General features: G+C 40.8%; 1 protein-coding gene across 1 annotated transcript in view; it reads left to right on the top strand.

The window, feature by feature from the left end:
- atrn (attractin) overlaps positions 1 to 23,362 on the top strand; it is a 124,502-nt gene that overhangs the window by 39,036 nt on the left and 62,104 nt on the right. The window contains 11 exon segments of the mRNA XM_018685517.2: positions 2,010 to 2,229; positions 3,631 to 3,668; positions 3,670 to 3,817; positions 5,451 to 5,696; positions 6,548 to 6,685; positions 8,478 to 8,571; positions 9,792 to 9,844; positions 11,215 to 11,309; positions 13,598 to 13,676; positions 14,441 to 14,598; positions 22,068 to 22,129. Coding sequence (XP_018541033.1) covers positions 2,010 to 2,229; positions 3,631 to 3,668; positions 3,670 to 3,817; positions 5,451 to 5,696; positions 6,548 to 6,685; positions 8,478 to 8,571; positions 9,792 to 9,844; positions 11,215 to 11,309; positions 13,598 to 13,676; positions 14,441 to 14,598; positions 22,068 to 22,129 — 1,331 coding nt within the window.

Here is a 23,362-nt window from a genome sequence, read left to right as displayed (position 1 = left end):
TGACGATAGAGATTTGCAGTGTAAGCTAATATTTTACCACATGCTGAATTCAGTTGAGTATTGCTTCTAAATGTACATATAAATGAAATCCTCTCAGCTGCACTGAGTCGAGCAGCCCATACTCCGCTTTAAGTCAGTTAGGTCTGAAGAGATGGTATAAATTCACAGCAGTACATTTTGTGGAGGGAAAAAGACCCACGTAAACAGTAACAGGAGCTATATTTTCCAGTTTTACTGTCACTTTGAAACTGTTAAGCAGGAGACCTGATGTGACTTCAGTAGATTTTCCCTAACTATTTTCATAACGAATCTCTTGTTTGAGTTATGTTTCAAGAAAAAGTGCCAACCATTATCTGGTTAAAACGTGAGGATTATCAGCTTCTGTCTGTTTGGGATCATTGTAAACTGATTTTTTTTATTTGGGCTGTGACAAACGAGAAAATTGAAGATCTCTCCTCAGTCTTTCAGACATCTTTCATGATTTCCTGACATTTTATGGGCTAAATGATCTGTCGATCAATCAATTAATTAAGATAATGAGCAGCAGATAATGACAATAATTGTTAATTGCAGCCATAAAATGTTCCCACCAAGTGTCCTGAAAGGCCTCTATTTAAGGACAAACTTTCTGTGCTAAAATAGAGTTGACACTATCACATTTCCTAAATTAATAAGCACTGTAGATAAGTGTCTGAGATTTTCATGCTGTTGAGGGAAAATGTTTTTCTGGGACCCACATTATTGGCCTAATCACAGCTAAATCTGTCTAAATATTTTAGTATGTGTCTACACTTGAGTTCACTGAAGAGTATTACATAATCCCAAATGTGTCAAAAGCACTGTGAGAGTACAGCACTAATGACCTGCTCTGCACTTCAATGAAGCACGGTGTCATCACCAGCTGCAGTCCTGCTTTAGTTTCTGTGTAGATCAGCCAGGAGGCGCAAGCACTGCCACCCCTTGCTGAGGCCGCCCATGCTAAAATGTAAGCCACTTATGATCCTACACACTGCCCTGGAGCCACTAAATGACATATGCAGAGTTGAAGCTAAATCAGACGAAAGACATACAAGTCGCGAAGTGTGGCTGGAATTAAAGTGTTTTCCATCCATTCTAATGAAATTGTGTAGATTTCTCCTGTTGGTCTAAATTCAGTTCTCGTGGTCAGTTACAGGTAATGATTGTGCTTAAAGGCAGAGAAGAATAAAAGCTTAACAGCTCTGGAATAATGTTGGATTTCAAAGAGTCCAGTTCAACAATAAAACTCTTTGCAGGCGCAGAGCCTCTGAAACATGCTTCACAAGTCATCCTGCCATGTTATATTGACACTGCTGCTGCTGTTTAGCAGTTCCAGCTATTTCCAGACAGGATCAATCAATCCAAGAAATACAAGTAAACCTGATGGAACAGTAATTCGAATCACGTCTGAGAGAGCGAGCTCTCTTTGTTTACTACTACTGCAACAGCATGGCCATTGATTAAAGATGGGAGGGATAACAGAGTCTCTCTTGTGGAGTAGAGCTGTTTTTATTGCTGCTCAGAGGAATTTATGTCGGTAAAGATGAGAAATTGCTCTGACATGCTCTTTTTCTGGTGTTGCTTTAAGCCAGGGAAAAGTTGTGATTTCTGACAAAAAAAGATGACTATTAAAACGTGTTTTTGACATTGACACATTAGTCTTCAACTGGTGAGTGACTGGCACTTAACTTGTGGCACTCAACCTTTTTTTTAGTGAACATCTAAAGCGAAGAGGTTTCCCAACATCACCCAACAATAAATAGTTTTCCTCTTTTTATCGCCTGAAGGTTGAGAGGCTGATTTAGAGAAAATTCTGAAAAGAAAACTTGACATGTAGAGTAAAAGAAGAAGAAGGGCAGTAGTAGAGCAGTAGAAATTTGACAGTACTTGAACACAGTCAAGCTTCAAAGAGCGCTGAAAAATAATAATGTGTAAAATCCTGTTTTTTTTTTTGTTTTTTTTTTTTACTTTGGTTCTCTGTTTGTTTACAGTACAAGGCCACAGTGACTCCCTGGGTGGGCCTCAGGAAAATCAACGTGTCGTACTGGTGCTGGGAGGACATGTCGCCCTTCACCAACACCACCCTGCAGTGGCTGCCTGGGGAGCCGAGCGATGCCGGGTTCTGTGGCTACCTGGCCGAGCCGGCGTCTAGCGGACTGAAAGCTCAAACTTGTATTAACCCAGTGAACGGCAGCCTGTGTGAACGACCAGGTGAGTTCAAATCATATGGATTTATGGCATAAAGTTATCAGCAAATGGCAGTTAGATTACATGCTGATTCATGTAATAACAACTACATATACAATATGTAAAATGAATGTCAGGTAGCTACACTACTATTAAAGGCCAGACTTGTGTTCTGAAAGGATAGACGTTGTGGTATATTTGATGGTGATGATGTGAAGATGATGGAGAGATCTCCGCTGACACTGCCTTGCTTGTATATAGAAGTTTATTACAAAGAAGTTCAGCATCAAAACAAGCACTGCGGTAGCCTGTGAGAGGATCCGAGCCAATATTGATCTCTCTCCCTAACAGCTCTAAACATCAGTGTATATATAGGGTAGTTGTTTTCATAATCTATAATATAGCGAAACATCCGGACCTCACTCAATGACCTCTTGTTCCAAGAAACAAAAGAAGAGGGAAGGAAAGCCCCTCTCCCTAACACTTACATCTCACGACCATTAACTTCAACATGACCCCAACAAATAGAAATCATGTGAAACTTCGGACTTTCCCAGAGATTAAAAACATATGTGAACCTTCAGACACTACAGCGTCTTTCTAAATTAGCATATAAGCATATAAGCATATAAACATATAAACATCAGGGTCAAACTAAATTCATGTCTTTTGAGATGGTCACGTTGTCAAATTCAGCTATGGTAAACCCACCCACTGACCTTTACAGTAAGTACACCAGTAAAATAACCATAGCTAGCTTACAACAGACAACAAATTTGAAAGATGTAGGCATATAGCAGTCACATAGGGATTCTATTGAGTTGCATTATTTGAAATGTAGGACCCGGTGCTTTTGGATCAGTGCACACTGGCTTCTGAAAACTCAGGACATCTCTGCCTCTGCAGCATCAGTTTTGACCATTCAGTTTTAATGTGCCTCTTGCCAGTCACCCAGCTTTATGGAAGTACCTTACTAAATTGTGGAAGTACCCCTTTAACTGCTGATGTAACTGCTACCAGCTGCTTGCAAAATGTGTGTTTCTAAGCCATAAGCAATGGAAGATGATTTTTTATACACATTTTAAAATGTAAAATTGCCAAAATGCACTAAAAGGCAGATGGAGGCCTGCATTGGTTGTGAATAGATTTGAGGTTCATTATACAACTTGTAATAAAATGGAACCTCAAAATTTCTGCTGGATTGCAGCAGAAATTTTCACTGTTTGACCTCTACCAGAAAATATGTGAGAATCAGCTTTGTAACCTTTTGTTATCCAGGACAAACAAGTTGTTCAGCTCTCTAGATAAAGTAATACCTTGTTTATTGTAGTCCAGTAGAGCTCAGCAGAGGGAGAGCGCACGCTTTACTCCTACTGAAACATCCATGCTAAAAATGACCCATAACCTGTTGAAAATGTTCCTCAGCAAACCACAGTGCCAAGCAGTGCCGGACGCCATGTGCCTATGCGGACCACCTGCAGTGAATGCACCAGCAGCAGCTCAGAGTGCATGTGGTGCAGCAACATGAAGCAGTGCGTCGACTCCAACGCCTACGTGGCTTCCTTCCCCTTCGGACAGTGTATGGAGTGGTACACCATGAACACTTGTCCACGTAAGACATCTTATTCTCCTGTGTTCCTCTTTCTCTTACATGTTCATTTACAACCTTAATATGACAGTTATTGAGATTCTTGTCCTCTTTTTGTGATTTTTGGTAAAACACACCACAACACACTCAGAATATTCAGTTCAAAAATAGTTTTGTTACATGTAATCAAAAAATATTTGATGTCATTCAGTCGCTTTCATAACAATGTGCAGTTTGCAGTGAACAGTTGTACTTGGTACTCTTTTACCCAGTGCACAGCAGGTCAGCTGAACATAGAAAAAACTGAAATTTGTCTACAGGAAAACATTATATATCGAGGAATAAGGTTTTCAATATGTGAATAATGAATGAATGTTTACTTGGATTGAAATTGATCTCTACTTTTAGTAACAAATTACATAGTCGTTTTGAGGAAATTTCCTAGGAAATTAAGGACTAGTAACATGAAGCTTTACTTTCTTCTCTGCCGTTGGATTCTTTTTTGTAATCTATAATGTCTTTTCATCAGTTGACTAGAGCATCATTGATCTCACCACACTCCTGTCAGAACCATTTTGCGATGTTCTGCTCAGTAGCTTGGCATCATTGGCATCTCTAGAGTCGAAACCCAATGATTATATGTGAAATGTTAACTTTAAAAAGAGCACAGATCTCTCTGTGTGTCCCTCACACCTGTTAGCCAGTTCATCTCCTATTTACTCCCAACAAATTGCTGTTGCTGCCATAGAAAACACTTTGTGAAACCACTTTCTGTCTGACAGATGAAATTGTTGCAGTACACACGACTTAAACCTCTGATTGAGTTGCAGCAACATATACATATCTTATACATGTATAACCACCAACATCTCAGTCAGGATTCATGAGTTGCAATCTATGAAAGGAGGAAAGTAAAAAAAAATAAAAGTAAAAGCAGAAATCTGAAGTCTGCTCACGTAATGCTCCAGTTGCAGTTAATGTACTCACCCACTCAAGCATATGTAGTGATCTTCATCAGACTTAAAAAGACCCTAAAAGGCAACATTTTAAATAAGTGTGGCTTTCTGGAGCAGATCATCTTTAAATATTTGTTTTTTTAACCTTCATTTAGCTGAACACATTAAACTGTGGCCCCTCCAGTAGATAAGATAGGGATTAATAATTGTTTGATAACTTAGTCTCTGTACAGAGGAGAACGCTTTTCATTTATTTAACCTGGCAGGTCAATTAAGTAGAAATTGTTGCTTACAGCCATAGGCAGAGGAACCCCCGAGGGCTGTGAGTTAGGAGTTAAAATATAGGCAAATATTTCAGGAGAGCAGGTGGAGAGAATCACTTGCTCAGGAATGAGCTTAATTTACTGCTGAGTCTTGTAAAGGTATTGTGGAAGTTATTAATTTAAACTTTTGGAAAGGCTGGACCTTACTTTGTAACACCCAAGATAACAGGCTTACTCTCACCCATCGCTCATCGTGGTGCCATGTTGCTACCCACGTTTCATAGCACATAAATTGATGTATTAACTGAAGCCATTAGTTACAAATGGGAAACTCCTGTTAGAGCAGTCTTTCAGATGCATACAAATAAATGCAACAAGTTGAAGATACATGATTAACGACTGTTGTTTCTGACTGGTGTTGTGTGTGTTTTTGTGCAGCGGAGAACTGCTCTGGGTACAGAACATGTGGCCAGTGTCTGGACCAGCCGGGCTGTGGTTGGTGCACTGACCCCAGTAACACGGGCAAAGGTCAGTGTATCGAGGGCTCATACCGTGGGCCCTTCCAGACTTCGGTCCCGGCCCCATCCACCCTGCCCGGTCTGCCCGCCAGCCCCCAGCCGGCCCTCAACGCCAGCATGTGCCCCAGCGAGGCCAAATACAACTGGTCCTTCATTCACTGCCCAGGTAGGAGCTCTTGGTTTTGTTTTGTAATCTAAGATACTAATCCTTTTCTTTAATGCACATTTGTTTTGACTTAAAGGGGAATTCCACCAATTTTATGCAATGTGATTAGTTTACTTATAGTAGGAAGTACAAAGATGAAATCACTTTTTCCCCATTTCTTTGCATTTGCGACTTTCTCAGGAGACATGTTCATCTGTCTTAAATATTATGTCTATTCAGTGGTTACTTCTTGTATGTGTTTTAGTTGGGGCTGCATGATGTGTAAAATGTCCACTTTTTACAACGTGCACAAAAACATTGTGTGGATTCTGCTTCATTCAGTGCAGATGAATTAATGAGCAGACTTTCACTCTCTGTCCTGACTGTGCTCAGTGTGGTCATTAAAGTGGATGCTAGTTGACTTACGTGCTACTCACAGTCCATGTGTAGATATATGAGACAGCATTTATATTTTTTAAAATATGCACAACTATGACGGCCTTTTTAAGTGGTGCAGGTGGTGCTGTAAAATCCCTGAAGTGCCTCCATTATGAAACTAGTGTCCTCTAAAAACTATAATATCTAAAAATGTTTTAAGTTGAGTTACTCATTCTTATTAATCTGAAATTAAGTGATAGACTTCCCAGTCAACTGCAGTGGCTGTGGCAACGTATCTCAGTTCTATAGAGCCTCGTGGTTTCATCTTGACAAACAAACCTGGCAGAGAAAGAGAACGTCAGAATAACTTTCTTTGTCACGTGCATGCACCAACAGACCGCGTGTCACTTTCTGCACTTGTAAAAGAACTTACAAATTCATGTATCCCTTTGTGTGATGTTGATGCAGTATGTGCTTTGTTTACTCTTCGGCAGCTTGCCAGTGTAACGGTCACAGTCAGTGTGTCAACGAGAGTGTGTGCGAGAAGTGCGAGGACCTGACAACCGGCCGACACTGCGAGAGCTGCATTTCCGGCTTCTACGGAGATCCGACCAACGGGGGCAGCTGCCAGCGTGAGTATCCGAAGGCCATGTAGTCCAGTAGTAAATCAACCAGTCAGTCTTCGTGCACACAGCTTCATTTAACTTGTCAGTATTTTACAGTTCAGTTTTATGTCGGCCATTTTCCTGATTCCTGGCTGCACAGTAAAGCGTTCCCGTGGGATATTAAAGATTTACTCTGCTCTACAGCTAATACTGACAGTCAGTCAATCGGACAATAAATCAATCGTCCAGTTCCTCCACAGCTTAATTTAACTTACCAATATATCACAATCTCGGGTTTGCTAATTTTTTTGATCTTCAGTCCCCGGTGTCCCTCTTGAGTATATATTTACTCGGTTCTATATCAGTGACAGCTAATCAATAAACTAGCACGTCTGCATATCTCCATCTTGTCAGTATTATGCATTTGTTGTTTATGCCTATACTTCTCCCCTCAGTGGTATCAAAGGCACACAGTACTTCACACGTAATCATGACATTCTTTACGTCAGTTTGACTCAAGAGGCATCATGAGCATGAGTAAAGAGCACAAAATCAATACCTCAAAAAGGAGATAATGAACAAATAATCAAGATAACACATGTACATAAATTACTCCACCAGCTGTTCCCTATTGTTACACAGATTTCTACATATTCCACAGCTGTTTGTGCCAGGAGGTTCAGTCATTTTAAAAAATGACAAGCAGCATTAACAGCAAGGGATGAGAAGCGTTAACATTCAGGCAGGTGAGATAAAACTGGCCCTCAAAATCACCGAACCTAATGGACATTTTGCAGCTGTAACAGCCACAAAAACTGTCTCTTGGAATGTGGAAAGTCACCTTTGAGTGGGGTAATAGCTGGAGCTTGTGTGGGAGATGCAGCATTAAAGTTGGGTTCACCTCCATGCACAGAATTGGCTCTGGAACTAAACTTCTGGATTGGAGTTGGACTTTTTCTCTCCTCTGTACTTTACTTGTGAGAATGAGACCGTGTCGCAGACAGGATCGCTCTGACTGCTGTTTGTGCTCATGTAGTGAACAGCATTTCTGAGTATCTTGCCTCCTTTGAGTGTCTGGGTGCAATTCTGAAAAGGACAAGTCCGACACCTGAGGGACATCAAAGCAAACGTCAGCAGTGACGAACAAACCCAGAGGGCGATGCTTGGGAGGAACAGTCTGCCTGATCTGAACCCAATGAGTTCTTTGTTATCAGATTTAAGAGCAATAACAAAGCACCATGTTCATGTGAAATAGTGACTGATGTACCTGGCACCAGAACGCCTTCGGCCAAACATTGATAATTAACTTTATATTATCAAATTTGTGGTTGTATGTCTTGAACGCTCTGAAGAGAGGAGCAGAGCTTTCCGCTGATCACCACCAGATGGTGAGATGGATCAGGCTGTTGGACTGGCTCATTAAACCCAGTCAACCCAGATTTTATTGATAGTGAACTAGGAGCATTTGGCTGCATCTTGGGGTGTATATAAATGTTGCTTGAATTGGATAAATTGTATTGGATTCACAGTGTGATAAAATGTTTTAAAAAAACATCATTTTATTATTTAACTTTATAGTTATTGAATCATGAATTAATAGTTTATACTCAAAGATATACTACAAAGAAAAGGAGCTGACATTGATATTACACAAGAGAGTCATTCTGTCACCCTTCATATAATACAATACATTTAATATTCAGTAGCAGTTTGTTACTTAGAAAGACAGGAGTCATTAAATATAAAAGATGGTATGGTTTTACTTTGCTGAGAGACTTCATTTTTTTTTTAAATTTCACGTTTCATGTCTTTTGTTCAGCCTGCAAATGTAACGGCCATGCCAGCATGTGCAACCCAAACAACGGCAAGTGTTTCTGCACCACCAAGGGCATCAAAGGAGATCGCTGCCACCTGTGAGTTTCACATTTTATAACGCTCATCCGTCCCTCCCTCTGTCCTCCTCTGCCGCGCCTCCGTACTCTTACATTTTCTTCTCCACTTCTGCTGTGCCTGCAGTTTTAGGAAAACTTTGTAACTGTAATATCATAGTCTGTTACAATTAAATTTGCCTGGGGGAGAGTGGTTAAGTTTTTTTTTTTTTTTTTGGGTCCATTATTTATTATTTATCCAGTATTTGACATGGCATGCTAACATTCTGATACCGCCCTCGCTCGCTGTGAATTCTCTGAGCAGTGACCGGCTTTGTTCATACATTGGCTAGAATAAAGTTTTCAGCTCATTCGGACATTCGCACTCACACATACAGCTCCTCCAGTTAATATCTAGAGAAGTTCAGGGGCAAAGGGGCGAGGTCAAACACAAGCCTCGAGGCTGCTATAACTTCAATAATCAGTCAGTGTTAGGAGAAGGAATGTAAACTTCTTGGGATGTTTTTAGAGGTGAAAGCACAGCATTACGTAGTCAACTTCTCAAGTAGTCTAAAAAAGAGCAATGTCATTTTCCATGTGGTCAGTCATAGAGATGAGAAACGTTATTAATCTGTATTTGCACATTTTCAAAAGTCAGGAATGTGCAGAAATGTTAAATTATTTCAGAAATGTGATTTTACAAACACCCGCAAGGCCACATGCTAATATGTTGAGATTTTAAGAAAAGACTCTCTTCATGTCCAGAATGTTTTTTTTATTGGCACACTACAGTAGCAGCTGTTCATTAGTGCTTGCAGCTATATTTTTTAATACTTATCTAAAACCCAGGCCGTCATTACCATAGGGCTTCCCAAAACCCATTAAAAACTTGAGATAATGCTTCACAAATAAATGGTCATTAGTATGAAAATGAGACTTTTTTATTTTTTAAATTTCTGATGTGTTTGTCCTGTAAGTGATGTTTATCAGCTTCACCCGGCCTTGTTCTTTCATTGTTCTTTGTCTGTTCTCTTTTCATTGTGATGTTACTCTAGCTGATTGAAGGTCAAGAGCCTGCACCACCATTGACTGTGCATCTCTGTGTGATGCGAGCATGTTCTCCTGCTCTCTCTTCACCAGCAATTATATCGTCCCAGTTCACCTCCCTGTCTCTCTTTTTGTTGCTCTCCCTGTTCCTGTCTCCCCCAGCCCCATTTTTGCCCCATTTTCCATTCATCCAACTTACACCTCTCTCTCTCGTTCAGGTGTGAAGTTGAGAATCGTTACCAAGGCAACCCCCTCAAAGGAACATGCTACTGTAAGTGGAATTCCAATTATCAACTTCAGTGGATGTGGGGTGGGGAGTCGCACTAAGAAAGCTCTGTGAGGCCTGACTCTTCCTCCTTGTTCAGGTCAATGCCAAGACAGTTACATGACTTGTGAATCAAAGTAGGTCTCAAGTAGTTTGATGTTTAAAGAAATAACAGCCAGAGGAGGAGCAGCCTCTTTAAAAAAAGATGCAGGTGCAAAGAATCGGCTGTGAGACGCAGATGAAAGTGAATAGCAGAAGAATGGGTAGCTTTTGAAGAACAGTTTTTCTCTTTTCCCTGCACTGTCATTTTGCCAGGGACAGACTACAGTACAGTAGTCCATGCTGCAGATTGGTCTCTTGTCATTATTTTTCTTGGCAATTCTGGTTATGGAGAATTTAATAATGTGAAATTGGTATTTCTGTCAAACCGGGGAATTACACGAACTGTGTCCTCGTAGTCCTCAAACACTTATTCCTCATTATTCTATGGTCCAAAAATGTTTTTTGTTTTTTTTCCAACAACAGAGAAGGAGCCGTGAGTAATGGCAGACCTAGTACAGTTGACAAACTTCTACCACTTTTAGACAGAAACTAAATGGGTCAACTTGTGTCATCCAACATGGTTTTGCAACTGTTCTGACAGCTTCAGTCACTCCTGTTAACAATGGGACTTTAATATTACTGATGTTCAGTGCAGATAAAATTTTCATAATCTAATTATTTAGCTAAGTAACTAGTTCAGATCACTTTTTTTTAGCAAAGATACCAAACGTTCTGTGTCCAGCTTAGTCTAATGTCTGCTGCTTGTCTTTGTTTGATAGTATTGTAAATTGAATTCCATTTTAAACTGTTGCCAGCAGTTGTTCTTTTCCCATATTGAGTTGACCAAGTGTGAAAAGGGATCACAAAATTTTGGAATATTGCCACCACTGTGGCCAGTAAGTGACAGAGGAAATGAGTTTTCCTGTGCAGGTCAATAAAGTCTGGAGGAGAAAGAGAAATGGATTTTTCATGAGAGGTGTAAAGAAGTGGACAGTATCTGACACATGGAGGCATAATTTGGTCTGATCTTAATACATGTACCACTTTATTTGTTGTCCTGTAGTGACAGTGATCTTCAGCTGTGGATTAATGATGGCTGGTACACAGCCTTTATCTGACCTCCATCACAGAGCACTCACCAAAATTTCCAGGTCCATCCAAGACAGTCGATAGAAAAAGAATGAGGATCTGGATGATTTCCTGCCCCGAGCACTGTCTGAAAACATGTTCTTGTGTGACTTTCAAACTTCACTGAGCTATTCTTCTTCTTCTTCTTTTGTAATCCCCTCCACGCTCTCACACTCCCACACCTCCGGCTTGATCACTTCAAACAGACACGCTCCTCATCGACTACCAGTTCACCTTCAGCCTGTCACAGGAGGACGACCGCTACTACACCGCCATCAACTTCGTGGCCACACCTGAGGAGGTATGTCTCTGACAGAGAATGCCCCACCGTCGCAGCAGCTGTCACTTTTATTAGGATTAAACACTGTAGAGTCAGCACCAGATGATGGTGATGATGGTGATGATGATGACGGTGATCATGTTTTGTTTTTTCCTCCCTCCTCGGTTATTGTCAAGGTTCTTCATAACTCACTTCTCTAGTTGTATCTTTGTCAATTTAGAAGAGAAAATAACAGTAACTAATGGTAACAATTGAAATGTTTGTCAAATTTTCTTTTTTAAAGAGAGGCGTGCACACAAGACCAAGTAGAATATATTGCTGTCCTGTGAAAAGGGAGCCTTTTAATGGTTTATTTAGCTCAAGAGATAGCCAGTATTGCTGCCAGACTCCATTGACAAAAACAGTGATTTTACCTTTTACTGAGGAAGTTTACTGAGGAAGTATTCGGATCCTTTGCATTAGTAAAAGTACTGCACAATAACACTAACTAACTAACCAGTCGAGGCAGTGTTATTCCAGCAGCTCCTGTGTTCTGCAAGGTTTTTGTCAGTGGAGTCTAGTAGTGATATATAGCAAGGTTTGTGGTTAAACAAAAGGTCCCTATCAATCAGTTACATCCAACGACATTGGAAAATAAGGTTTTAAAAGTACCATAGTTATCCTTCAAGAAGTAGGAACATTTTCCTGAATCCATTAAGGAGCATTTTAGCCTGTGGTTTATTACACCAAATCACCAAAAACCTCCAGAAAATTTGGAGGTAGATGCTTTTCTTTGGACAGAGACAAGCATGGACAGGAATTCACAATACAATTACATGTACAGCAGATACAAGTTCCACATGAAAGAAAACAATTAGAAGTGGCATTCAGAATGCCAGAGTATTTTGTTTGAGAGAGAGTTAAAAGAAAATAAAAGCATCAGCCATAATACTGGGATTACTTCCCCTGCTGGCTCCATTGCAACCCAGTTAGCAGAAGAGAATCAGTATAACAACAAACTATTGAGCAGTATTACATCATTATTGTGTCTTTATTAAGTTAGGAAAGTCCCATTGAGACTGAAATCTCGTTTCAAGGGAGACCTGAGAACATACAAAAGATTTAATTCAATAATTAAGAATATTACAATATGTCAAGCTACTGAGGAACAAGAATTTACAACCAGTGCAAAAGGGGAAAGAAATCATGGTGTAAAATGATATAAACATAGGCACAATTTATGAATAAGAAGACATAAAGTTAAGTGAAAGAGATATGATAAATAAAACAGGCACTACTCAACAAACTGATGGCTGCTGGCTTGACACTTCCCTCAGTAAAAGTCAGTCTGCCCCTGACGAGCACACACAGACATTAACGACATCAGACTGAAGTGTGATGTCGTAGCGTGAACTACACTTATCACGCAGTCACGCAGATGTTTTCCCAGCAAACAAAAAGTCCAGTCCTGTTCACCTGGCATCTGCAGCATCTGGAGCTGAAACTGAAACACAAGGATCTGATTAAATCATCCAGATGGTGTTTTCTCCCTGATGAAGCTTTTACCAAACAGTAACAAATGCAGAACTGTGATCCCTTTGTCAGCTAGAGATAAATTTAAAAAAATAAATGTGTTTTTAAAGTCACAGGAGATTACATTTTTGATTATTATCTCTCTTTTCTGTAGTTTGATATGCATCCTGCAGAAATTAACCTACACTCACACTAAATCAAAGTAAACAGTATCTACATTACACTGATCTTTGATTATATATACACAACTGTAAATGGAGGATATTTAATTGTGTTTGAGAGACAAATCAATTATTAACAAACGCTGCCTTTCAGTCAGTCAGTAAACATTAATTATGTCTTAATGTACACTTGCTTGACGATATCAAAGCTGATAACACTTCACAGCTGCACTTACAGTATTTCAGTACATACCACTTCCATCACTGATTCTTTAAATCTAATATTTAAACATTTGTTTTGCTAATTCAGCTTCCATTAGCTGTGCAAATTTGCTGTAGTCTGCAATACAGTAACTGTTTGTACAGCTGCAAACCGCTGCTGCAGGGGTGCAAAAATGCCTGCTCAGGATTTACTGTAAAGCAGAGGGGCCTTTTGACCTCATACAAGTAAAGTGTTTCTTTAAAAAAGTCATGTTGTAACTCAGTGACTAAATATATTGGACTCCAAGACTCTCATCCTTGAATTCTGGTTCCACTGCGTGTTTCTGTGGTATTTGGAAATAGAAAAAGATGATGACACCAGTAGTGTTAATATTGGTAATGATTATCTTTCCTGTGTCGACTCTCTCTCCTCAGCCAAACCGGGATCTAGACATGTTTATAAACGCCTCCAAGAACTTCAACCTAAACATTACCTGGGCCACAAGCTTCACTGGTAGGTCTCAAAAAACACACTAGTAGTGCAGAGTCAGACCAAAACCAGCAGCCGCATGATGTCACATTGGACATTTTATTGACTACACAATTTGCAGAAAAAATAATCAACAGGTTAAGTGGTGATTAAAAAATAATTGTTAGTTGCAGATGAACACTTCAGGAGTAATTCAGTGAAACATAAGGTGAGAGCAGGTGGCAGCTCTCTCTTCATCTGCCATGCCAGGTGTCTTCATACTGTAGGCCTTTTCTGAAGTTTAGTAGGGCGAGGAACCGTCAGGTCACAGTATGTGTTTTACTAAATGTTGCACGGTAGATAAGGATGCAACAGATAGCTGCCTGGTAATATTTTACTTCATATTCTTATAATTGCATTTTGATTCTTTTTAGACATCAAAATACAAGATAAAATGAATACCATGAGTTAATAGTTTAAATTCCAAAACTCATTGCTTATCTTCATGTCATTAAATTGTTGGAAAATATGTTTGGAATCCTAAAATGGGGTAATTACATACATAGAGAGTGCTGTCACGTTTGATTTGTTCATCTCTCATAGATGAGAAAATTAGAAGCTGTTAAAGTGTATCTCTCTCCCTGACTTCATTCATCTATCTGTCTCTGCCATATGGATTTATCTTACTTGTGTGTTGTCCTTCATCCCATTTCTCTCTGTCTTTCATCTCTTTATCAATGTCCTGTTTTGTATTCTGTTCTCTGTTTCCATGTGTGTCCCTCCTTTTTGTTCTTCTTTCTGTCATTCAGCAGGAACCCAGACCGGGGAGGAGATCCCTATCGTCTCTCGGAGCAACATTAAGGAGTTCAAAGACAGCTTCTCCAACGAGAACTTCGATTTCCGAAACAGCCCGAACATAACGTTCTTTGTCTATGTCAGCAACTTTACATGGCCCATTAAGATCCAAGTAAGCTTCAGTGCAGCTACACAGAAATACAGTTGGTTCAACTATTTTTTTCTCTAAACTACATCTTACTCTATTTTCAAATACAGTAAGATGTAGTTTGTGTTGCCATAAAACATTTTGACACTGTAATCAAGCTGCGCGAGATGTGAGTGGCATATATTCATTGCATCCCTGCTGACGATTTCTGCTGAAATTCTAATCAGGATGTTTTGTCAGCTGAAATCCACAACTGAGGAATAATTCATTGCCATTGTTTTTGCGATGCTTTAGATAGATCTTAACTGGCTAAATGTAATTCTGAGAGACAGAATGACACATTCAGCTTTGACATCTAAGGATCAGCATCCTCTTACTGGTTTGTTGAATATGGGGAGGAAGTGGACTGGATAGATATGACTATCTATAAAACATAGGCTCTGTGCATGGGGAAGTAGAAATGATGGGTGATGCCAGGAAACTTGGGAATGAGAAGTGACAGAAAGGGAAAGTTGAAACGACTCACCGTTAGATGAACAAAAAGGGAGAAATGTGAGAGAATTTATCTTCCGTGTTGCACTTTAACAAACGTTTCAGTTATAATACGTTTGCTTTGCACTTATTAGTGATACCAACCTGGAGATTTACCCAGTGCAGCTTTAAAGCCTGATTTAGGCTGATTTAGAACTTGATTATAAACTGAAACAGGCCAAACTGTCCTGAATTCACTGCTGCTGCTTGGAGTCATTGCCACGTTGCATATAAATAATTACAAGCAACTGTAGCAGTGCTGCTAATGCTTAAAATGTATGTCTTCATGTACTTTGAATAAAAGCATCTACAAAATATGCTTTCATGTGCAATTTTATGCCATATGCAGCTTTTTTTGTATGTGTGTAACTAAATAAAACTAACACTTGAATTCATATAATCCACATATTTTCTATCAAAGTGCAGAAAAACTGTGGTCAGTTTTCACTGTGACTGGTCGGCTTGTCTAAATCACAAGCCACTTTTCTACTCTACTAACCAAAAAGTTGGCTGGTAAAATGGCAAAATGTAAGTGTTGGCAGCTTCCAGCAAAATGTGGTCAGCAGGGGAAAAAAAGTTTCCTGCTATTGGTGTGCAGGAGCTTTTCCCCAGTGTTGATGTGGCTCCTTGGCAGTAGTAGTGAATAGGGCTCTTGTTTCTGTTCGCATGGTTGCTAGTTGTGTGTGTTTATGCAGCCGAGCTACAATCGCTGCCCGCTGCACTCGGTGAACCGCTGCCATGTGGACAGTGGAGAGAAAACCGTCCCTCAGCAGGCCTAGTGTTTGGTGAATTAATTTACAGCAGCGTTAGAGTCAGGTTCTTTCAGTCAGTTGATTCATTGTGTGAATTAAAAAACTGTTCATATGCTGGCTATTTTATCATCCTTACCTCTTACCTGTCTCTACTGTTAACACAGTTTATATCATAGCTATGGAAGATACATTAGCATTTATTCAATTGATTGACAGTTTTGCTTAAAGCAGCCTAAACAACATATAAATTCTTGTCTCTGATTGGCTGGTAGCCACCAAAATGTAGAATTTATTGCGGAGCTGTTCTTTTAGCCTGCATTGATTTCATTGAGATGTATCTGTAAATTGGTTAGTGAATGTATCAGTACACTGTAGCTAGTATTGAATGTCTTCTACAATGCTCTTTTTACCACTGGGGGACACTGAAGTCTGAATTTTGAGATTTTAGATGGGGGGGGCTTTAAACTGACAACAGACAAACAAAAAGTCCTGTGAAATTGTCCTTCTTTAATGTGGTGTATTTTTTTGAAACACAGGACGTTGGGACGGGACATTTGAGAGAGAGATCAGTGGAATGTTTAAACCACTGGGAAAACAGGATGCTGTTTTAATGCAGGTTCTCTTTTTGCTTGTGACTTGTTGCTATGGTATAAGCAGGATATTACACGCTGCAGTGTCCCTGTAACCACAGTAATGGACCTGTGTTGCACACATGGATGGGCTCTGTCTAAGCTGCATTACTGCCAGTGCTTCAGAGGTGCACTAGAATATCGAGTACTCCATATATCGTTGTACATGCTTATGTGATTAGGTGTCAATAAAACGGTTCGATAAGTTTGCTTTTTTAGAAGTTTTTCAGAGCTTTCATCGTACGTGTACATGCATAGTTAGTACATGGGTGTGTTTGGGGCATAGAATAAAAGCAGCATTAATTCTAAGTTTTGATGCAGAAAATGAACGCAGTGCCAGGATTGGCTGGTGCTGGTTTGGGAGTCAGAGACGCTCTGGGCCTGGCTTTTTGTGATCTCTGTGCAGCGTGCCCTGCCTTTGTGCCTCCCTGATCAGTTCTGGAAGTGATTTGACTGGTCGCCCTGTGCAAACTCCTTCCCCCTGCCCTCCTCCTGAAGGGGAGAAAAATCCTGCCTCCATCTTACCATATCCTGCCTTGTGAAGGCTTTTAGTTTTCTCAGCTTCAGAACTCCAGCTGCTGCCAGCCAGCCTCAGGAGGTCACCAGTGCAGCTCCACAGCAGAGCAGAGCAGAGCTGAGCTGAGTTAAGAGAGCCTGCCCCTCTCAGCTTCCTCTGGTCCAACTCACCTTCTGCATTACTGGGTGGGATCATGTAGAAGATCACCCCTGTCCTTGAATCTAAAGCACGCAGGTCTGCTAGCGTGTCATTTTTCTTCTTTGCACTCATGGAGCTTTACCTTCGTCAGCGAGGTAACATTTTCCACTTGTTTTTCTTTCTTTTCCTGCCACTGCTCCTCGTTTCAGAATCATATTTTTACCATTTCTTCTTAATAACATCCCTTCATTTTTCTTTTGTTGCCTTTTTTTTTTTACTCTGCCAGCCTTCAGTGGTATACTGCAGTGTGGCACTGAGAGTGTGTGTGTAGTCGTAGGTGGTTGGTCCTCCAGTGTTGGCAGGCAGAGATCGGAGTGTTGGAAAACGGTTCATAAACAGCAGCCGAGAAAGAGCAAGGGCAAAGTGGAATGTTAAGTTGAAACACATGCTGCATTCAGAGTAGGCTGTATGCAAGCCCTCTCTCTCTCTCTCTCTCTCTCTCTGTGTCTCTGTCTCTGTCTCTGTCTCTGTCTCTGTCTCTCTCTCTCTGTCTCTGTCTCTGTCTCTCTGTCTCTCTCTCTCTCTCTGTCTCTCTCTCTCTCTCTCTCTCTCTCTCTGTGTCTCTGTCTCTGTCTCTGTCTCTGTCTCTCTCTCTCTCTCTCTCTCTCTCTCTGTCTCTCTCTCTCTCTCTCTGTGTCTCTGTCTCTGTCTCTGTCTCTGTCTCTGTCTCTCTCTCTCTCTCTCTCTCTCTCTGTCTCTGTCTCTGTCTCTGTCTCTCTCTCTCTCTCTCTCTCTCTGTCTCTCTCTGTCTCTGTCTCTTCTCTCTGTCTCTGTCTCTGTCTCTCTCTCTCTCTCTCTCTGTGTCTCTGTCTCTGTCTCTCTCTCTCTCTCTTCTCTCTCTCTCTGTCTCTCTCTCTGTCTCTGTCTCTCACCGTCGCACCACCTCAAGGTTGCTTCTGTTTGCTTTCACGTGGTCAGAAGTAGCATTAGAACAGTGTGCATACCATTTGCAAGTTTGTTTGTTGTCCTCTTACTTTGACTCCACTTGTTGCATTCACTGCCCAGTCTACATATTATTTCACTCCTGAAACTGAACACTACAGCTCCAGCTCTTAGGATATGTTAGTTTTCCACCTACTGTGTGCAGATAAAATATACAGAACTTCTGAAACACATAGATGTTTGATTGCAGGAAAAACACTCTGATGTAATCATTTTGACCCACCAAAAATGAGATTTTTTATAATGGTCAAAGTGAATTCTGTGATGACTTTATTACAGTTCAGCAGGTCAGATCATCAAAGCAAAATCAATCGCACTGAGATTAGACGGTGAGGAGTTCTCCCACCCTTCATTTTCCCCCCTTTTTTTCTTTCTTAAAGAAGAATAGATCTGAATTTAATGATGTTTGTAATGAAACGCAAATCCCACACTAATTACATTAAAGAGCTGTGATCTCCTGTTCCGTGCCTTAGTGAACATGTCAAGATATGGTAGAGATTAGACCAGCCTCCAATTTAATACCCCGCTGTAGAGTAGCAGCAGCTGTAGCTATCAGCTGGCTGGGCCGCTCACTGTATCTGTGTGGACGTATGTAGTGTTTATCTGGGCCATGCATGGCTGCCTGATGGGTGCGTCGTGATAGTGATCACAGAGAGGGTAGGGAACTGAAACACACCAGCTTGTAATGATGGAGGGTACAACATAAAGTCAGCCAGCTACTTATTGTTCATACAGTAAATTGAGTTTTATGCCAGCAAATCAAAGAATAAAAAGATACTGTACATAGAGTAATACAAGTACTGGACTAACTGCAGTTGTAACTTGCTGATGCTCCTCAATGAAGAGTTTAAGTTATTTAATTTCTCCTCTGGGAGTTGATGGCACTCCATCCAATAGTCAGGGTATTTCACTCAAAACAAAAATGTGAAGCTCATGGTGGTGCTAGAGGAAAGGTCAGGGCATCGCCAAAGTCAGTATGATCCATCCTATACTTGGTCAGGCAGTTCAATCGGGTCCAAAATGATCGATGGACAGGCAGACTGATATTACTGTCCATACTGCCACTCTGCTAACAATTATACAGAACATATTCTTATTAAAAAATGTAAAAGTAGAAGATAGTACTGCCTGGCACATGAGAAACTTGGCTGCACATGTGCCCTCAACTACCTCACACACATACATTTTCCAGCTCCACCATATTTAAAATTCTGGTTCCCACTTTCCTTTTTTGTGGAACCTGTTGAGCAGCCCTCCCTCGCACTGATAACGACACTTTCCCTCAAAACTCCAATATAGTATAAGTGGCTGTCAGAAGCCATTAAAGGCGGAATATTTCCAGCCTTAATGCCTGGCGGCAGGCTGACAGATCCTGCTGCGAGATCCTTTGCAGGCCCTAAAGAGTCACCCTCTGCTGGGCACATAACGAGAGCATCACCCGGGCCTCCCACCGCCACGTCAGCCTGCTTCTCGGTGACAAAGCGCTGCACACGGCTGACACTTGAGATTAGCCGCTACAATAACTGTTATCGCACATCTTGTCAGTGAGACGGCCTGCTTGTACTTTTCAAAATGGAGTTCTGCACTGGTGACGTGACACTGAAGCAACCAACCCAGCTTCTTCCTGTGTTTAGGAAGTTAGCATTGTCCTTTAAGGGGGCTTTTGGGGCCAATAGAGGAGAGCATTATGTGCTTCTAATCACCCGGAGAAGTAGATGGCTTTGAAAAGGCAAAACTGTAGGGAAAAATATTGTTGTTCTGGCTTTCCAAGTCACATGTTTTTATTTTAAACCTGCCACTGCCAATATTTTCTGTGCTCTCCAGTTAAAAATAACGCTAAAGCCATGATGAGATGAATTGTTTAGCTAAATTCTGAGTTGTTTAAGTCATTAATCAAGCAAAACTTGCAGATTCCAGCTTGTTAAATGGGATCATTTTCTGCTTTCTTCACTATAACTTAAATATACTTGAGTACTGAACTGCTGGTTGGATGTAAAAACTGAACATGTTACCTTGGGCTCAGAGGACTTGTGATGATTATTTTTCACTATTTTCTGGCATTTTTAGAATCTTAATTTAACCAGAAAAGCTTCAAAGGGTTAGAAATCTCTTTTACAAGAGTGTAATGGCCAATAAAAATGACTCAAAGTGTTCCACAAAATTAGAATTAGACAGAAATGAGATTATAAAGTCAAAAATTACATTTCTAATACTATCATGTAAAAGTTTTATCCTAAGAAGTGCCTAAATGGCACCTTTAAAACAACCTCAGAGCTGTAACTAAGACAAATCCAAAGTAATAACTTAATAAGACTGCACATCAAGTTTCTAAAATACCAACACCAGCAGCCAGAGGAAAAGCACCCAGTTTCTACAAAGACATTTTGTAGACCAAACCAATCACTTAATAAAAGATCAATTTAAAAGAGGATAACTGACAATGAGAGTAATCAATTGTTGCAGTAAAGACGTGTTACTCTGTGAAGGTTCCCAATCCTAGATGGCATATTTGTGACCTGATTTCAGCAGCATTAGTGCCATATCTCGTCCACTGTGGTACCCAGGGAACTGAACACCAAACCACTTCAGTGATGAATACCTACCAAGATCTGTGCTGCTGACACCTTTTGTAAAAGTTTTCTCGGGGTGCATTGGCACCCTGAACTTCTCTTCAGTGTTCAACAGTCTGGAGCAAAATTATCACACTGAGGATTCGCCGCTCAACAGTAATCAACAGCAACACATTAGCAAGCCAGATGGTGCTGACTACACAAGTAAATTAGACCCCAGGCCATTCACAAAATACACACACCCCCCTGTCATCTCACCACAGAGGCCAATGCCTTTGGCCCCATGTTGTTCTTGTATAAAGTCGCCATAGATTTATATGCATTCTGACCCATCAAGTTTTTTGTTCTCATGCATATATTGTAATTCTTGATCACATATTAAGTATTCATAGACTAATCTGACATGCACACAGCTGGGTTTTCCAGCTATTGTCTTTTTTTTCCAACCTGCTGCTTCTTTTTTTCCTGTGGAATTGTATGCAAATCCCTGCTTTGCCGAGGAATAATAAGCAGGAGTGGTGATGAGTTCTGGTCTGAGGTGTCACCTCGGAGAAAAGTGTGTGAGGGGAATTCTGCTCCTGGTGCAGGAGACGCAGTACCTGTGTGCTGCCAGAGAGAGGCAGTGTTGTGTTGTTGCAGAAATGTGCTCATTGCTGGTGGGGGTGGAGGGTGAGGGTGGAGGGGGGTGAGGGTAAGTGTAGAGAGGAAGAGGAAGAGGAGGAGAAGGAGAAGGGGGTGGTGGGGAGGTGGTGTACGACACCTGCAATGTTACCCCTGGCAACCTTGATTAAGACAGGATGCTTTTAGTACAATTGCTCTTGTGATGATTACATAGTGAATATTTCTGCCCACATGTGCAGGAATGTTTGTGTGTGTGTGTGTGTGTGCAGGCTGTGGGCAGCTGGTGTGTTGCTGCTTTGACAGGCATGTAGTCTGGAACACAGATAAACAGACAGACTGGGAACCTCCCAGTGGTTGTGACCAAGCAGTTGTGGGCTCCATAGACAGGCAAAAACCCTTCAAAAATTCCTTATCTTAAGACAGTGATTGAACTTGTGAAGAAAGAAAATACACACGCAACAAAGGCAGGTACAAGCACATGTTGATAACATAGAGTCATAAATATGCATATGTCATACACATTATACAATATGCACTTTCTGCGTTTCACTTTCTGAGCAGATGCAGCATTATCTCTCCTGCTCATTTTTGTTCCTTTTGTCAGATCTACAAGGTCAACTCCAGCCTATAGCTTGCATGTTTAAGTGTATAATGCTGACCTCCTGTTTTCAGATCTCCCTTATTAAAGCAGATTTCTGACTCTGTCTGTTGTCCTCTCTCTCCCTTTTAACAGATCGCCTTCTCCCAGCACAGTAACTTCATGGACCTGGTGCAATTCTTTGTCACATTCTTCAGGTGAGCAGCTCTCCTCTCCCCCACTGTCAGTTCATTCACTCCACACCACAGATGTGTTAGTGTTAAAGTGCCTGCAGTTGCCTTCCATGTGTGTGTATGTGTGTGTGTGTGACGCAGTGTGAACCATAGTGATGGATCACCAGGCTCTGCTGTGCCTGTGCACCAGCCATTACTATGAACAACTGCTGCAGCTCCTCGGTTTATAGGAGCTGGTTAGCTGTCAGCACAAACAGGCAAATGCACGCACATGCAACTCCCACTCCTTCATTTTATTAAGTCACATCATGCACACAAAAGCACAGACCCACTCAATTTTTTCCTTTTTTTTTTACATGTAGCATCTCATGTAGTACACCAGAGAAAACAGCGAAAACAGAAGCCTACAAAAATCAGACTGGTCTGAAAGGTGTGGAGATGTGTTCACATTCTGTTCAGCAGCTCATGATTCATGTCAGTCATCTTGCAGTGCCAAAGCATGACAGACGCAGAGTCCTGGCATACAGATTGCAAGCAATATTTATTTTTGTGGCTGGATTTACACAGACACAGAGCAACATCATCTTCTCAAAAAAAACAAAAAAAAAAACAGTACACTTAAAGAAACTAATCTGCTCTGTGGAGCTGCAGAGTTGTGTGATTCACTGTGGGACAGAGGGTTTGCCAGCACAGACGACCCCTTTGATTTGGTTTGATTGGTGGAGCTTTCAACCTGCATTTTTTTTTGTTACAAGTTGTACAACATTGATGTATTGATAAACAGCTGTTTACGTGTCACTGGTGACTTGATGAATGTGAAGGCAAGATTCCCCCTCCTTGCTCTGTTTTCATCTTTACCAGCTACTGAAGGGAGGCATCACTGAATGGAAACAGTCTCACCCCATAAAACCAAAACAATGAGCTGAAAAATGCTAAAACATTTTAGAGCTGAGGACAGCTGCAGAGTCGGGAGATAACTTTCGATTGCTTCATCACTACAGGCAACTGATTTAACAGAGCACATAGTTGTTTGATCTATTGTTCATGTAAAAATGTTTATTAGAGCAGTTTTGCTGTAGTTCCCTGGACATAACCAGTCTATGGTTGCCATCATCCAAAGTTGTGTGATTGTGTGTTTTAAAAGATATTGGCACTGTTTAAAAACATTAATAGTGATATAATCTGGAGTTTTGTAGATGGATCCAATATCAGCATTCTGTCTGACAATATGTTTGGATAACTTTGAAGCCAGCTTTT

The sequence above is a fragment of the Lates calcarifer genome, linkage group LG19, assembly GCF_001640805.2.
Source record: "Lates calcarifer isolate ASB-BC8 linkage group LG19, TLL_Latcal_v3, whole genome shotgun sequence".
Classification (NCBI taxonomy): Eukaryota; Metazoa; Chordata; class Actinopteri; family Centropomidae; genus Lates; species Lates calcarifer.
Note: the sequence above shows the minus strand (reverse complement) of the source record. Positions and strands in the feature narration are given on the sequence as shown.